The sequence below is a fragment of the Pyrus communis genome, chromosome 15 (genome assembly GCF_963583255.1).
Source record: "Pyrus communis chromosome 15, drPyrComm1.1, whole genome shotgun sequence".
Taxonomy (NCBI): Eukaryota; Viridiplantae; Streptophyta; class Magnoliopsida; order Rosales; family Rosaceae; genus Pyrus; species Pyrus communis.
This window is the reverse complement of record NC_084817.1, coordinates 2837610-2854958: the sequence shown is the minus strand read 5'-3', so window position 1 is coordinate 2854958 and position 17349 is coordinate 2837610. Positions and strand designations below refer to the sequence as shown.

At 39.3% G+C, this 17349-nt stretch overlaps 1 protein-coding gene across 1 annotated transcript; it reads right to left on the bottom strand.

Moving 5' to 3' along the window:
• Positions 1 to 9105: 9105 nt before the first annotated feature.
• On the bottom strand, positions 9106 to 10278 carry LOC137718565 (protein ENHANCED DISEASE RESISTANCE 2-like). The gene has a single exon (XM_068458118.1). The coding sequence runs from the start codon at positions 10217 to 10219 to the stop codon at positions 9302 to 9304; it is 918 nt and encodes a 305-aa protein (XP_068314219.1). The 5' UTR covers positions 10220 to 10278; the 3' UTR covers positions 9106 to 9301.
• Between the last annotated feature and the right edge of the window lie 7071 nt (positions 10279 to 17349).

The window sequence follows — 17349 nt, the reverse complement described above, 5'->3', positions numbered from 1 at the left end:
GAGGATGAGACTACTTAGGCACTTTTACAATCCATTCAAGACAATCTATGGGATTGTGGTACCAAGTTCGGAAACTTAAGCGTTCGGTTTTTCTTTGTCAAGTTTTGGATAGCGTTTGCAAATATATTGGTAAACAAATACATAACGAATATAAATTGATTGATTTTAAGCTATTTGATCCGGGTCTTTAAATCAAAATAGCACCACCCACTATTTTTGGCAAATTCCATATCCCTCATCGGAATTCGAGAGTTTTGTTGAACTCTTAGTGGGGTATGGGAGACTCACCATTACCAAGCCCACCTCACGATGATACGATATCGGTTAGCAAAAATAATGATGAGAGAATAACACTTTACTCATTTACAACTCTTGTAATTACCCATCTAGTTTGGCCTCTAGAGAATGTGGCCTCACGATGATACGATATCGGCACCATTGCACTTAGTTAAGTTATTCCCACCATGCTTAGTTCATGAAGGGGTTCAAGAATAGCCTCACAATGATATGATATTGGCCATCCTCGTTGCCTACACTTACATCATCATATGTTTATGGACTCCTCCTGAGTGTAAGCATGCACTTTGTACTCCCCCATGATAGGGTGAAGCCGGTGTACAAGTCACAAACGATTGGAGCCCACCACGGTGGAAGGCCACGAAGAGATATTCAAAGCATCTCTCGCTTATCAACTTAATATTGATTTGGTTGAGGGTTTTTAGGTCTCATCACATATAAACATACATTTTAATCCAATTAAAACATTTTGGTCCTATTACAACTATTGGTCCATATGATTGATTTAGTAGTATATAATACTCCCACTATGCTTTTAAAACGGTTTTTAAAGCAAGACTATATGGTACTACTTACATAAGATTTGCATTCATTGATGGACTATATAGTTGCCTTAGGGCCTTAGGATGACTATGAACCTTTGATTCGATTCAACACGAGCCTAGTGTTGAATCTCAGTCTAGGGATGGTGATTGATTTTAGTTACGCGTTTAATCACATTAAGGCGTGTTATCTTAATGGGCGTTGGACCCAACTACTCCAATTTCATGCATATCGAATAAAACAAGAAAGGAGTACTTCAAAGTAAATAAGAGCTTATGCTCTTTTACAACAATTGATCAAATCAAATTACTTTAAAGTAAAGAAGAGCTTATGCTCTTTTACAACAATTGATAATATCAAATTACAACCAAAATTTAATCTACACATTCCCATGGTTCAAACAAATTTGAAACGGCCTTTCACATAGCTCAATTATCGTAGGCTAAGGTTCATAATCACCCTTTCTTTAATTAATTAACGCTTTAACTAATTAAACATGAATGCAACATTTTCATTTGGTTTTTGTATCCATAGAATTGATTTAAATGGAGCTAAATGAAATGAAAATCCAATTCTCATTTAAAGAGACAAAACAATTTTGTTCTCTACCTAATTTGGGCCAAAAACAATGACCACAACAATTTGGGTCACTTTGTTAAAACAAAAACTTTTGGGGTCAAAATGCAAATACACAAAAGTAACAAAACTTTATTTAATTGCACAAAAGTCCCTCCATCACCTTTTACCAAAGGTGGCCGGCCATAGTGTTGAAAAATTGAAAAAATCTAAAGTTTTGTAAGTGGTTTTTGGTAGGTAAGACAAAGGTGACTTTGATGGTTTGTAAGAAAATGTTTTTTATAAAACTTTAAAATTCTTTTAGTCACATCTCACCAATAACTATCACCCACCATTTGAAAAACAAAACTTTATGAAAAACATAAAACTTTTGAATCAAAACTTCAAAACTTTTTGTTCTTGGTAAGAACTTCAAGAAATATGAAGAACATACATGAAAACTCATAATAGCTCCATGGATGTTTTCTTTCACCAAAAACTCAAATTTTCACAACTCAAAAGAGGGTTAATATCCTAGGGTACTTAGGGGTTCCAAAAGTCACTTTAAAACACTTTTAACAAGTCAAACAAGAACCCAAAAATCCACCCTTTGGATTTGGCCGAATTTCCCCAAAAACATGGCACCAAATTTTAGCTCCAAAATTCATGCTCATATGAACTACATCTACAACATTTGAGATGGCAAATTTTCTAACAAAATTTACATTCAAAGAAGCAAGAATAAAGCTTGTAACAATTACAACATTCAAATCACAAACTATGAACTACAAAACCCAAAAGGATTCACCAACTACTAGACATAGGCTCTTGATACCAATTGAAGGAAAATTTGTGAAAAACAAGTTCATTTGAGCAACATCAACAACATGCAATTAACAATTAAAAGGCGGAATCATGTTTATATGCACTCAAAAACAAAACTTAACCCATGAACTTCAAAGCTTAGTAAGTAGGTGAACCAAGACTCAACTCAAAACAAAGTGAGTTGAGAAATCAATACCTTTGTAGATTCCTCTTTGCATAAGCAAAGGCTAATCACCCAAAGAGAGGGCCTTCATTCCTTGCATCTTAGATCCATGGATTTGGATGGATGAAAAGGTTTCTCCAAGTTCCCAAAATTGAGAACCTCTAAGTCTCCACACCAAGGTAAGATTGGAGAAGAAATGAGTGACCTTGAGGAAGTAAGATTGCTAGATGTTTTCCTCAAGAGTGGCCGGCCATTTTAGAGAGAAAGGAGAGTTTGTTTTCATCTTTTCTCCTTAGAAAAACCCTAAAGATGAAATGGCTATAAAGATGTCTTTATACCACCTCACAATGGAGTGGCAAACTTGCAATTAAGCCAAGTTCACTACCCTCCTCTAAATGGCCGAATTTAAGGGGATTTATTGGGCTATTTGGGCCTTTGTGAATCATTATTCATTAAGTTGTCATACAACTTAAGTCAATGGACTTGACGTTCGAAGCCCATTAGGCCTTAAGGTCCAAAACTATCCCGAGGTCTTTTAACGAACTTATTCGTTTGATTAATAATCATATTAATTAATCCTTACCATAAATAATTAAACCATTTAATTATTCTTACTCATCTCCGTTGAATCTTCAATCTCTACCTTACACGGTGTACGATCCATTAGGTTCCTTTTAGCGAGGTAGTGGGCGATTCAAACTCTTTCAAATCGATTGTGAATTGAAACTTACTTTCAATTCTCCCGTTAGTGATAATACACTTTTAGGGCTTCCACAAACCATGGTTGACGCCTAGCAGCATGTCATGGTTACCCAAGCTAATCAGAAGAGGTGGAGAACCTATTCAGTTTTAGGATTACAAATGCAATACGGTCTTTCTCTAATACAATACTCTTGACCACATTGTTTGGTTTGATAGTTTATTCATGTCTACTATCCAATGTGAGTCTTGTGCTTATATGATTACCTTGAATGTGATTTGGAACACATTCCAACATCTCATTCATACTCTGGCCAGAGATTCTAAATCATATCATAGAGTATTCTCCCTCAAACAGTTTGAAGGTTAGAGATCCCTTGTTGCGCATTCACTTGCCTCCATGGCTAAGTGGCTTAACCCCAACGATGTCGTGGACACCCTCCTGATGGAGTGACTTTGACATAATCAAAGATTAAGGACCTAACCACAAGACAACTGTGATGCCTCAGGTCAAAAGACTAATTTGCATTATCCCAACCATGAGTTCTCATGTGACATGAATATGAGAACTCTTCGTTGATCGTGTTCAGTGAACTCATTCTCTATTGAGCACCTACATGCTTGTCTTGATGTCACACACACCAATGACTCGAGACTAGTCACTCTCCCTGAGAGAAGACATAGCACGTACTGATCTTAACGGACTGTCAATGCCCAATTGACAATCCTATGATCAGGAACGTTTAGGATGTGTCAACGAAAGAATGGTCTCATGAATCTAACTTCTTTAGATCGCATTCTTCCAATCACATATTCCTTGGACTTATCGTTTAAGCATATAACATTTATATGAGACGGCTCAAACAATAATCTTTGCCCTTAATATTAAACTAGATTAGTTTAACATGTGAAATGTCCATAAAGTATCATCATATGATTGGTTTTAGGGCACATTTCCAACACTCTGCTCACCCACGAAGGTAACCACAGGTAGTCCAGGTCGGTGAAACGTAACCACTTTTCCATAACAGTCAATGTTGGCACGATAGAAGTGCAACCAATCCGTGCCCAGAATCACATCAAAGTCCACAATATCTAACGGGATAAGATCGGCTGACAAAGCAACACCCTCTACGATCACTGGACACCCCGGGTACACACAATCTACAACGCAACTCTCTCCCCTAGGCATAACCAACTCTAAATCATACCCTAGGGGTGTGGGGCGAGGTTGCGTCGCTTGAGCAAATGTATGAGAAATTACGGAATGTGTAGCTCCACAATCAATTAAGACTCTAGCAAAACAACCAAGAATGTTCAACGTACCCATAATCAAGTCTGGGTTGTTCTGAGCGTCCTGCAGAGAAATATTGTGAAGACGCCCCTGTCCCTGCTGACGCCCACCGCGGCCTCGGCTCGCCTGAACACCGCGTCCCTGAGCACCACGCCCCTGACTGGGCTGGCCCGACTGTCTCGAAGATCCTGCACTGCTAGTGGCAATCTCCCCCTGCTGATATTGTCATCCCTGATACCACTGTGAACCACCCGCTGGGGCTGGAGGATACGGCACATAGCCGCCCGAATACTGGGGATAGCCACCCTGGGAATAGGGATCCTGAGGGTACTGATACTGCCCCGGAGCATAAGGGACAGCATCACCCTGATAGTGGTAAGCACCACCTCGACCCGTCTGGCTGTAACTACTAGGACCCTGGATCTGCTGGAGTGGTGCAGGCGGTGGCATAAAGGTCTGCTGTGGTTTCTGCTGCTGCTGACCCTGGGGACAATTTGCCGCTCTATGTCCCACCTGTCCACATGTGAAACAACCGTTGCTACCACGTCTACACTCACCGAAATGTCGGTTGTTACACCTGCGGCAAATAGGGGCTCTGCCTCGCCCACCATCGCCCTGCCTCTGGCCTCTAGCGCCACCAGAAAATCTACCCCCACGACCCTGCCCAGTGGCACTGAAGCCACCACTCGAAGAACTAGAACTAGCTCCACCTCTCTTGAAGCTCTGAGTCTGACGGGCCCCGAGCGATGCCTGACCTTTGCCTTTGTCATCTTTCTTCTGGTTGCCGTCCTTCTCTTCATCAGTATCGCTCGACATATTCTCGGAATCCTCGATCCTCAACAGTATCTCATAGAAGTCCCGATAAGTCTCGCTGTGGACCGTAGACGCCATAGAACGCCACTTCTTCCTGGTGCCCAGACGGAAAAGACGGAGCATCTCCGCCGGATTACCAGCGACATCAGGGTGATAACGGGACAAGTCCGTAAACTTACGGTAGTACTCATTCGCTGACATCTTCCGCTGTTTCAGTTCGGAAAACTCCTGCTTCTTGCGGTCAATGTACTCAGGGGGTACATATCTTCTCCTAAACAACCCCGTAAACACGTTCCAATCAATCCTCTGATCCGGAGTCAACCTACGAAGCTCCTGCTCCCACCAAGCTGCCGACTCCGTATCCAGAAACCAAGCGGTCGTCTCGACCCACCTCTCCATAGGCAAGTTCCCCTGATTATGTAGCACCCGGAAAGTCTTCTCTATGTGTTCTAGCCAGCGCTCTGCGCTCTCGGGTCCCTCACTGCCCTTAAACTTATCCAACTTCAGATTGTACATGGTCTCCAGAGGAGTCCTCTGGGGAGGGCGCATCACTGCCTGAAGGGCTGTAGCAAAAGCTTCCCCCAACTGAGTAATATCGGGGAACATAGGCTCAGAAGAGCGACGGGGTTCCCGACGAGGCGGCATAGTTCTGACAGAAGACACCAAAATTATTAGAATACTCACAAGGACACAGGACTGCCAAACCTAGGCTCTGATACCAAACTGACACACTCCGACCGAGATCGGAGCGTGCTGGCCGTCGCACAAAGGTGACGTAGCCATGTGCACGTGCGGAAGCTAGTAAGTAGTAATATAAAAGTACGAATAATTAAAAACTAGCATACAAGTACTAAAATGAGTGCTAGTTAGTGCGATACAAATTCAGAGCAGGTCTATAGCAGTCCAAATAAAACGACAACAATAGTACGCCCGAAGGCGACCCTACGATGTGGAGTGTCTGTCAGAACGCCGAAAAGCTCACAAGGGAAACCACCGCAACGGCTAAGCAACTAGAACCTGGAGGGGCGCAAAACAAAAGCGTGAGTGGGCAAAAACAATTCTTTCTAAAACCATTTACAAAATACTTTCTAACCCCTCGCCGTAAAACCTGTATACCTCCCAGAAAATAAACATATATACGTATGTGTAAACATGCAAACCATGCTCAAGGGTATACCAATCATGCTCAAAATATGCCATGCCACAATCTCAAAGTGATATGCATGTGCCCAGGTATAACCATATCAATATCATGTAATCCGGCAGCCGGAGTCACCTAACGTGACCTGTACGGCTGCATCTAGAGCTCAAATCTCAATCTCAATATCTAAACCTGCCCACGAGTCGGAACCACCTAAAGTGGTCTGTACGACAAGCCTGGGTGTAACATATATATACGCTCTAGTGCTACGATCACGTGAAGGCTGTGCGAATAATCGCGGGTCACCTACGAGTCGGAACCACCTATTGTGGTCTGTACGACAGGCCTATGCACCTAGCTTGGATCCAAGCTGAGCGTATGGTGCGGGAGGTGAACAACACGTGAAGGACTGTGCCCTACTCTGGGCGGGAGCACTAACACCGGGGGTGCAGGTTATGAGCTCTCTAAGCATCTTTAACCACTAATTAATGCAATCGTTAATTAACGCTTACCTGGCACTTACCTATGCCTCCACAGCACCCACATATAAATATGTATATGCATGCCACTACTAATAAATGTGATGATGCATAAACGATAATAATAATATGCATGGCATAAGGCAAATAACCCTTTTTAAATCAATTTCTGGGAATATAAATGTATATAGGTATATACGGAAAACAAAAGCCCACTCACTGGTATGTAGAAGGGTCGTAGCCCCCCTGCCTCGCGTGTGCACGCTCGTCCTCTGGGTACGTGTCACCTAAATGCGAAACAACTATAAAAACGTTAACTTTAAAGCACATAACCCGTTTCTCGTAATAACTTCTCAAACATTGCTCAAAATGGACAAATGAATATACCCACGTGCTCTACACAACCTCAGGGTCACAACCATATTTTTAGAAAAATTTTTGGACCCCGCACGCGCCCCCACGCGCCAGCACAGGCACGGACCTACGCGCCCCCCACGCGCGGCCACGTGCCAGGCACACTGACGGTGTCAACAGACGCCGTCAGGAATATTCCGTTAAACTGACGGAATATTCCGTCAAATCTAACCGGATTCCGTCACTGCCGTTAGGAATATTCCGTCAAACTTGACGGAATATTCCCCTTTCTTCTCCGGCCTACCCTCGCCGGACTCCGGTCGCCGGAAACTGGGAAAAACTTTAAACTAACTATTCTCCTTCGTTTCTCAACCGTTTTCTATGATTCTTGGACCAAAAGAAAGCCCTAAACTAGTAGAATCACGATGGACCACTTTTAAAGGCTAAAAGTTACGCGATCACACCTGTCTCAAAACTCAAAAACCGGCCAACTTCGAACTAGGCCTTCCCGACGCTCCTTAGGACCTCACCAACACACCTACAAGCTTCAAATGTCCAAAAACTAAGTAAATTAATGTTGCATGAACAGTGCTCAAAACGGACCTCGCGATATCGACATGAAAACGTCGAAGTTCTTACCTGAAAATGCTATGGTCGTGCTCCCCTTGTCCTCACGAGTTGAATGGTGTCCTTGGTTTCCTCGATCCGTGATGGTTTGGGTGGTTTTGGTGTTTGTCCGTACGTATGGTGATAACGGGAAGGAAGAGAGAGGCACGGGGGAGAGAGACAGAGGGAGGGGAAGAGTGGCTGTGTGTGTGAGTGTGTGTGTGTGTGGTCCAACACATGCCACACCACACAAAACAACCCACAACGTGACAAAACAACCTAAGGGCAAAAAGGTAATTTCACACGTGCGTTTAATAATCCCGGGACGGGATGTCACAGGTGGGATTATTAGCCTTTGGCATTCAAGTATTGGGCTCCAAGTTTCAATTTCCTTCTATTTCTCCATGTTTTGTGGAATGGATATTAGGTTGATTAATTGTAGCTCCACTCCCCATGTTTGACATCTTAATGGGTTGCTTAGTGGAGTAATTTTTCTGCTCCCACATTATCTTACATATGAGAAATAAACGATAGATGTTATAATATAATTATATCCTAGTTCTCTGCCACTTCAAGACAATACTGCGTCTAATCCCATAATGTCGAGATATCTCTCATGTAATCAATTCACCATCATCTATTGGACACCTGCTAAACTAAGCAACTATTGAACGGATAAGGACAATAGGTCCTATGTATTGGTTCTAAAGAAATATCTCCATAGTGTCTAATTCTTGGAGTAGGATTCCCTCCCCTCCTCATCTCTTTCTCCTTTCATCCCCTTCTATTTAAACAGTTGCAATTACGGCACGTCTACATCTTATTTTGAATTTTTTATATAGAGTATAAGACAAAAAAAGAGAGTGAGACAAGAGAATGGAAGGGAATGATATAGGATGGGAAAAAAAGTTCTAATCCGTAATTCTTGGAGATAAGGTCTATTTTTACTTCTAAATTTTATAAATTAACGCAATGTAGACTATGACACTGAATCATTTCCAATGGAAGAGTATTGTCACAATCACACTACCAAACAAGGCCTTAGGGTACAATGTACTACCACAAATAATGTCATTACAAGCAAAACGACATATATTCGTTTAAAAGTACTTTTAAAATAGTTAAAACCGATTTTGATAAAAATATTTTTGTAACCACTTGAAAACCCAATACTTAATAGGCATGCTGCATTTGTGCCTTTTGTGACGTGTTTACTGTTACCATATCCCACTACCAAGATCTCTACATCCGCGAGAATTATTTACTCGCCACACTATTTATTATCATTAAAAGAATTTAAAGGTAGAAATTTGTGTTTTCCATATTAATCCAGAAACCTTAAAAACATGTGGAAAGTGAGAAATCAGTTGCATTGTCATTTGTTGTTACGATTTTCAATTTTATTATCTACACATCAATCCCCATGAAAAAAGGGATGAACCCACCAAGTGAAAATTACAATTAACAACAAATAATAATTAAACGTTTTTTTAAATATAAAAAAAATAAAAAGCTACCGCCGGTTAAGATTCTCAATCGTCGTCGTCGTCGTCGCCGGACTTATGATGATTCACCTTCGACGCAAAACTCAATCCACGCGCTACGATCGTCGTCTGCAGCGCGTCCACGACCGTCGCCGACGACATCTCCATCTGGCATACCCTAACCGCGCCGACTAACTTCTCAGGCAGCTCATCCTCCGCCTGCGCCTCCACAACAAACCCCATGTCTATCGTCACGCTCGTCACGTACCTCAATGCGAGTCGCAAAATGGCCTTCGCGATCCCCGAGCTCGCGATATCGACGTCAATCTCCAGGTAGTTGGGTCCTCTGTGGTAATTACACGTCAGCGCCTTCCCCAGCAAACACGCACTGTAATTCCCCACCGTCTTCACGACGATCCACGGCCCCTTCACGATCCGGTTCACGATCTTGAACCGCTGATTCCGGAACGCGTCGTCACCGTGGATGAACCGGTAGAGGAGAGAGCCGGCGGGGATTATATCCTCCGCCGCGAAGTAGAAAACGGCGCTGTGCTGGTCCTTGCCGGGAATCTGGAGATTCACAGCGAAAATGAAGCTCTTCATCGACTTCCCTTGCGACTGAGCCTTCCGCAGCGCGTTGGCCACGCGATTATCGGGGCGGGCGAGTACGTTATCGAGTTTCGTGCTGGATCTGAGCCAGTCGGTGCCGCACGGCTGGAGTAGGTAGTCGCCGGCGGGGCCTTTTTGTTTATTCGACAAGTATTTCTTGGTGCGGAGGGAAAATAGGTCGCCGGGAGGGGACGCCCAGCCGTTGGTTCCGGTGGTGAGGTCCACGTGGCGCAAGGATCCGCCGTGGACGGACTCGGAGATCCAGTCGGCGGTGGAGGTTGTAGAATCCTCCGATTTGGAGCATTTTCCGGCGTGGTCGGCGACGGAGCTCCGGTGCTTTTGCTTTGTTGGACACATGGTGGCAGTGGTGCTTCTCTACTCGTCTCTGTTATTTTGGTTTCGCACTATGACTCTCTCCTGTTTAGAAGCGAGCGCCTCATTTGTCGAGGCCACCGCGGTGTTTAATTGCCAGGGAAACACAAGTGCCCTTCGTTTTGGAGAAAACTACGAGACTGCCATCGTTTCTGAGACAGCTAATTTTGTATATTTATTTCCTATTTGATTATTCATCGCATCTGGGAAAGATAATTTACACGGCTCATATTCTTTTGTTCTTTTTTTTTTTCTTCTCCTTTTTCGGAAAGCAAGTAATGCTGGTTATACGTAGTCTGTTTATTTCTTTGTTCTCAAGAGATACTAGGGACTCTCTATAGACTTTCTGTTATATTAATTATCGTATCAACATCAAAAAACATAAAATGATTAAAAGTCTATGAACAGTCTTACTTTTTAGAGAGTCGGTGTCTTCAAATTCCCTTTTCTACAAATTAAAATAATTTTTTTTATAAGAAATGATATTCATAACTTCAAGTTTCAACCCTACATCAAAAAGGGATACAAGATCTCAAAAATATTAACTTTAAAATTATAGTAAAAAAAATACCACATCATAAAAACAATTTAATTGTTTGTTTTTCATTTTTAACCATTAATTCACATTTATTTTCTTTTTATCATCATAACATGTTCAAATGGATTTATAATTTGGCATGCGAGATCAAGTCTTCTACACCCAAAATAGGTGTGATCTCTTTATGATCCCAATATGTATTTGACATATATTAAATTTATAACAACAAAATTAAAAAAAGTTAAAATAATATATATGTATCAGTCACTTATTGGGGCCGCAGAAAGGCCGCACATTTTTAATGTAAAAGATTTGGTCTCTGCTTGAACCTTCCATTGACTCTTGGAAAAGAAGACACACTCATACACTCACTTTGATACATGCCTTGGATTAAATAAATCCGCATGTAGCAAATCAAAGAATTAGAATACATATTAATTGAATAAAAACTAATAAAATTGTGTGCACCAATAAACTCACATGTGTTCTTGTATAAAATAATGTCCCATTGTACCTAATTTATTTTATAGTTAGTGTGCTTAACTTTTTATAATGAAAGGCAGACTCAAACTTAATACAGTCTAAAACTTAATAATTTTAAATAGTGAAACACTAAATTGGAAATTAATTTTAAAATGCAGTTGGTGAAATGATTTTGTATTATAAAATTATTTTTATTTTGGAAGCAATCGTCACTCTTGTTGTCAATTCAAGTATCAAAAACGTATGATTACATTTTGCAGATGACGCTTTAACGGAAAACAGTAATGTTTAAAATGCAGTAATGTTCGATCCTCACTGACTGTCACATCCCCGCTTGGGGTCCACTACATCCCAGGCTCGCTCCACCACCGTAACACAATATTGTCTGCTTTGGGCCCCGACCACGCCCTCACGATTTTGTTTCTGGGAACTCACACGAGAACTTCCCAATGGGGCACTCATCAAACTGACACATCTCGACCCGGAATGTCCACTAGGACCCTGAATCGAGGCATGCTGGTCGACACTTAGAAGGTGACGAAGCCATAAAGTGTGATAATGTAAAAAATGTGAATAAATTAAAATCTAAAAGTGCCTAAGTACACGAGTGCACGGTGAGCGGGTCTGGACCCATTTCACGCGTGATACAGAGCATAGGTATAGTATAGTAAGGTAAGATAATGATTATACCATTATAAGAAGACATATGTACCGAAAAGTGCTACAAATCCTCGTCGATACGAAACTTTGCTGCTAGAACCTGGAGGAGTGCAAAAATAGAAAATGTGAGTGAGTGAAACAAAACTTTTCAAATCAATTTCAATTACCAAAGGCAGTAACCCCTCGCCGTAACGCCTGTTATTTCTCACGCCCCAAAGCGAACAATATCGTGCTACGGTGGTGGAGCGGGCTCGTGATGTGGTGGACCCCGAGCCAGGATGTGACACTGACTCTATCGTTTGTAAAAACAAAATGAAATGCATGCCTGCATTTTGATAGTGGAAATCTACACACCCCTATTTTGTTTCCATTTTTGTTTGAAATTGTTATGAGAAGCAAAGATATGTTGAATGGAGCAAAAAATTGAAAAATCATGCTTCACACCTCCAACCAAACGCAAGATTAACATCATTCTATTAAAAAAAAAATTTCCATATATTCAATTTTAAATATTTAATCCCCTTCCCAGCAACATAAAATCATGGAAGGGCATAACTAACAATTTTTTTTTGCAAAATTACTAATTTCTACTTTTATTTTGTGCGGATAACTGACTAACACTTTCATTAAAGCGAACTATATAATTAGCACTAAATCTAAGCGTGGTTGCTCTTTTGATTCCATGTAATCAATAAGGTGTGAAGCTCTATCATGCATGACAACTAAGAAATTGTATTTTCCTATAATATTGGATTCCTTACTAATTTCTAATTTGATTCTTACCATTTAATTATATTTAAACTACGTATTAATAAAACTCTGGTTCTTAACTAAAATTTGAAGAAAATTACTATTATGACCCTCTAGTTAAAATTGAATAGAAATAAAAATTATAGGCAATTTAGTAATTACAAAATTATAAATTTTACTATTTTTTTTTTAAGCATCACCCAGATATGATTTTAACATCCAAATTATTCGATAAAAAAAGAATAATATTTATTTGACAAAAAAAATTAATATTTAAAACAAATTTCTGTCTTGTATTTTCATCAGGAAACGAAATTCTCTATTTAATATTGAAAACTGACTTTGATAAACCTTTTGTTTTTCCTAGTTTCTACTTTTCTTAAGAGTAAAGCAAGAGTAAGGGGCATTTTCTGTAAATTCCTCAACACAACGGGGGGACTTCCGGAAGTGAAATGGGAATATGAAAAACTGAGAACTGGTCCGTACTCCCTTAGGACGGTGTGGCCTTGACAAACCGTTTGACTTGACGAATCTGAGCATCTGGAAAGCGACACGTGTTAATATCTTTATGTAAAGGGCATTCGCCTCCTCAACATTTTCGTCCTTTGACAATCTGATTTTTCATGCCAACTTCTAAGTCTTAACTAAGAAAACAAATATCCGTACTCAGAAAATAAAAATATAACAAAATGTTGAATAATTGGAGAATTCATATTCGTTTAAAGAGATTTTTTTTGTGTGATCGAAAGACGTTAGTTTACATATCATTATATAATTATAGAGATACCTTAAAAAAAATTCGCTCCAACTACGTACGACATGCTGTGTACCAATTTATGTTTCGATTGCACTGAAAAGTATCTCATTGGTTTAGTGGCTCAAATTTGACATGTGGCACATGGAGGCTTGTGCTAACAGTCTCCACAACTGGTATTTGTATTATTGATTGTAATTCGTTGATGTGATTACGATATTGAAACATTTGTGGCATAATTGAGTAGTCATAAATAAATGGGTAGTCTATTTGGTTATGGCTATTTGAAAGTACCAAAACCAAACAAATTACGAAAGAGAGTTGTTATTAGCACTTTAAAAATTTCATTCTACACGCTTTATAAGTGTATTTTTTTTTCTTCTAATTATAGAAAGTGTGGAATGCTAAATGAGATTTCTAGAGTGCTAATAACAATTCCCATTATGAAATTATTATTAACGGATAATAGAATTGTTGAGATAGTAACAAACTTTTTTTTATCAGAAAGTCAACTTTCATTAAGATAAAAACTAGTACAAGGCCCAAAAAGAACTCGGTAAACAACTACAGGGAAAGTAAAACGCCCAAGCAAAATGAGAGTAATAACCCAAGATACAACGAGATGCCCACATAAGTTTTAAGCCTGAAGGCAATAGAAAATAGAGTAAAAAACCCTTATCTCCAGCAGTAAAACCCACATTGCTACCCCTGCAAATATATACAAACAAAGTATTATACGGGTAGAGGGTGAGGCTAAGGGGATATGTAAAATACCCAACACTTGCCCTCAATGGGATCTTGCATAGGTATGCCAATTGGGGGAGGGGAAGTGACGGAGGATAGTAGATTTAGTATCTGTTTCCTAATCAGAGCGCGCATATCCGAGTACATGGTGGGATGAGGATGTAGTATCATAGCTAAGGAGATGGGAAGACAGAAAGCAGTAAAATTAGGCAAAAGCCGGATAAGAGGCATGAAGCCCAGATATGAGACAAACTCAGGGAATAGTTGAGACCCAGCACAGGAAAAACTGAGATAAACAAAGAGAGAACCGGGAATAAAATGAAAGAAGGAGACTGGAAATAGGAAAGGAAGAGATGGATGATGGGAAGGGATGGAGCAGAAGAAGTGAAAAGGGAGGAAAATAAGAAAAAGGCAAGTGAGGGAATGAGGGAAAGAGAGAATGAGGAGGGAAGAAGGAGACTAAAAAGAGAAAGAGGTAGCGGGTTGCCGCCTACCCTAAGCAAAAGCAAGGGGCGGCGACTGAAAGTTGAAGTCGGAGAAAAGGCTCTGGATTTGGGTTTTTAGAGAGAGAAACTAGGAGAGAGAGAGAGAGAACGCGTTGGGTAAAGTCAAGATAGTAACAAACTAAATGCTACGTTTTGATTGAATTATGGTTGGTTTGGGATTATGGTGCTTTTAAAAAAGTAGCTTATTAAAAAAATCTGGAACATTAAATGTGTTTGGTAAAATAAAATAATAAAAAAAACTTTTTTAAAAAATTGCTGTCAATGAAAGTAGAAAAACATAAAAAAGAAGAAGCAAGATTTAGCATGCTTTTAATTTTTTTTAATTTTTTAATTTTTGTCAAAGCATAGCAATAAATGCTCATTTAATGAAATTTTGAAATAGCAAGTATATCCCCACATGTTTTACAAAATTATAATTTTCCTCCTATATTATTGTCTTTGACAATTATTATATCACATTAAGGCTCCGTTTAGTATTGGTTTTTTCACCAAAATTTGGTTCACTTTAAAGTTAAGTTGTAAAAAAGTGTTTGGTAAAAGTAAAATATCCTGCTTATTTTAAAAGCAATGACTTCCAAATAACAAATTTTAACAATAGCATGTAGGTTGCTTTTAAAAGTTGTTTTAATAAAAAAATGGAAATGACATATTTAGCCTTTCACACATATTATCCCTTAGAGAATAAACTGACTCCTACCACCTATCACCACTATTGTTGCCACCACCACCACTATAACCACAACCTCCAAGGGCAGGGCATAGAATGTCTTGATAGCAAAAAAGCCAAGGGCAAGGCCAACCATCACCACCATGCCACTACAACTATTGTCACCACCATTTTTATCACCACCACCATAACCGCAACCGTCACCACCGTCACCACAACCACAACTGCCACCATCGACACTACCACCCCTAGCACTATTGTTAAATCTGCACCCCAACCATCAAATCTCACTATTAGCACCATCACCATCAAATCACTATTAGCACCACCATCACACCTCCATCGTTGCTATTGTCACCACTGCCATGCTAGCATCCCTGCCACTACTGTTGTTGCCCCCACTCTTACAACTAGGTCCATTTTGTCATTATACAATTATATCATTTTTACATTAAAATTTACCAAACGCTTTTACATTGTTTTTCATACTCACAACACTTATAAAATACAGTTAACCAAACGCTCATCTGCTTTACTTTGCTTTATTTTACAGTTGATTATTCTTAAAGTACAGCAGAAATAGTTTTTTTAAAAAAGCACAGCAATCCCAAACTGACCCTAAGTACCATACCCTTTTTAGTCATTTAACATATTCAAAGCAATTTATATAAAAGTTTACCAAATACTCACACATTGCTTTTTTTGTTTTTTTATTAAAAGAACTTTTACAAAAAAAATTTACCAAACACTCAACTACTTTATTTTACAGCTGTTTATTTCCACAACACATCAGAATCAGTCTTTTTAAAAAGCACAATAATACCAAGCTAGCCCTTAAATTTTGAAACTAAATTATAAGACATATTTATATAGACTATAACATAAGAAATTAGAGTATTTTAGTATATGACTTACAAAAAAAATGAAAAAGTAAATCACTTGCGAACAACATGTTTATGCTTGAGGTATCATATTTGATTATTATGTTGTCTGTTTATATCACGACACTATTTTTTAACAACTCATGAAATTTTGATTTAGGTTTGCTATTCACATTTTTTTTTTTTTTTTACCTCTCACACACCTTCTTAATTTCCGACTATTGAATTAGATAAATTAAAAATCAAAAGACATAAATTAAAAGTAATGTGTGAGAGATTAAAAATAAGTGTATCAATAAAACCACTCAGTAATGAAGCCCCATTATTTACTTAATTTAAAAAGAATTAGTTACAGTATGGTACAAAACATACATATTAGATATTTAGTTGTCAATTTCGGAGAATTATTGTTCTAATTTCCGTCGTATACGGCATGCCGACCTAACGGCTTTTGTCGAGGGACGGAGACTCTGTAGACGGCTTACAATTGTTAACTTCAAAACTAATTTCTAACTGTTTTTTTTGTATTCATTTAAATATCTATTAAACATTGGAAATGATAGAAAAGAAAACGAAATATGAAAATTCAAAGAGAATCCAAGGAAAAAGTCCACAGACTCTATAACAAGTATAAAAATATGATTGAGATATTTTGAATTACTCTAATTTTCGAGAATGCAACTTGAACTTGCGTGTAAGACGACGACGAGGAGCACACTGCCTAATCAACTCGAATAACATCACGAGACATAGACCTAGATACCTACGTAAACAAATATATATGAGGCAGGGCTTTGATTCTAAAGAAGTGTGTTTCTTGAGCTTCATCCATTAAGGTTTTTGCACACTGTTATTTCACTTCCACAAATCCCTCCTTTTTCTAGTCATTGGATTGAACAAACCGAAGGAGATTCAAAGGCCGGAATTAAAAAGAGCATGCAAGAGGTGAAAATTGGTGTGCAGAAATCCAAACATGACCAAAACAGAGAAGAAAACGCTTCCATAATGTTTTGGGGGAAGAATACACAAATGTCAAGTTACATGCTATGTAAGACAACATATAAACATTCAAGTTCGGTATTCATCTACAACAACAAAGCCTTATCCCACAACGCCAGAATTTGGTAGTCAT

Coding starts and splice junctions, on each gene's coding strand:
- LOC137718565 (XM_068458118.1), bottom strand. CDS start 10,219: ATGTGTCCAACAAAGCAAAAGCACCGGAGCTCCGTCGCCGACCACGCC.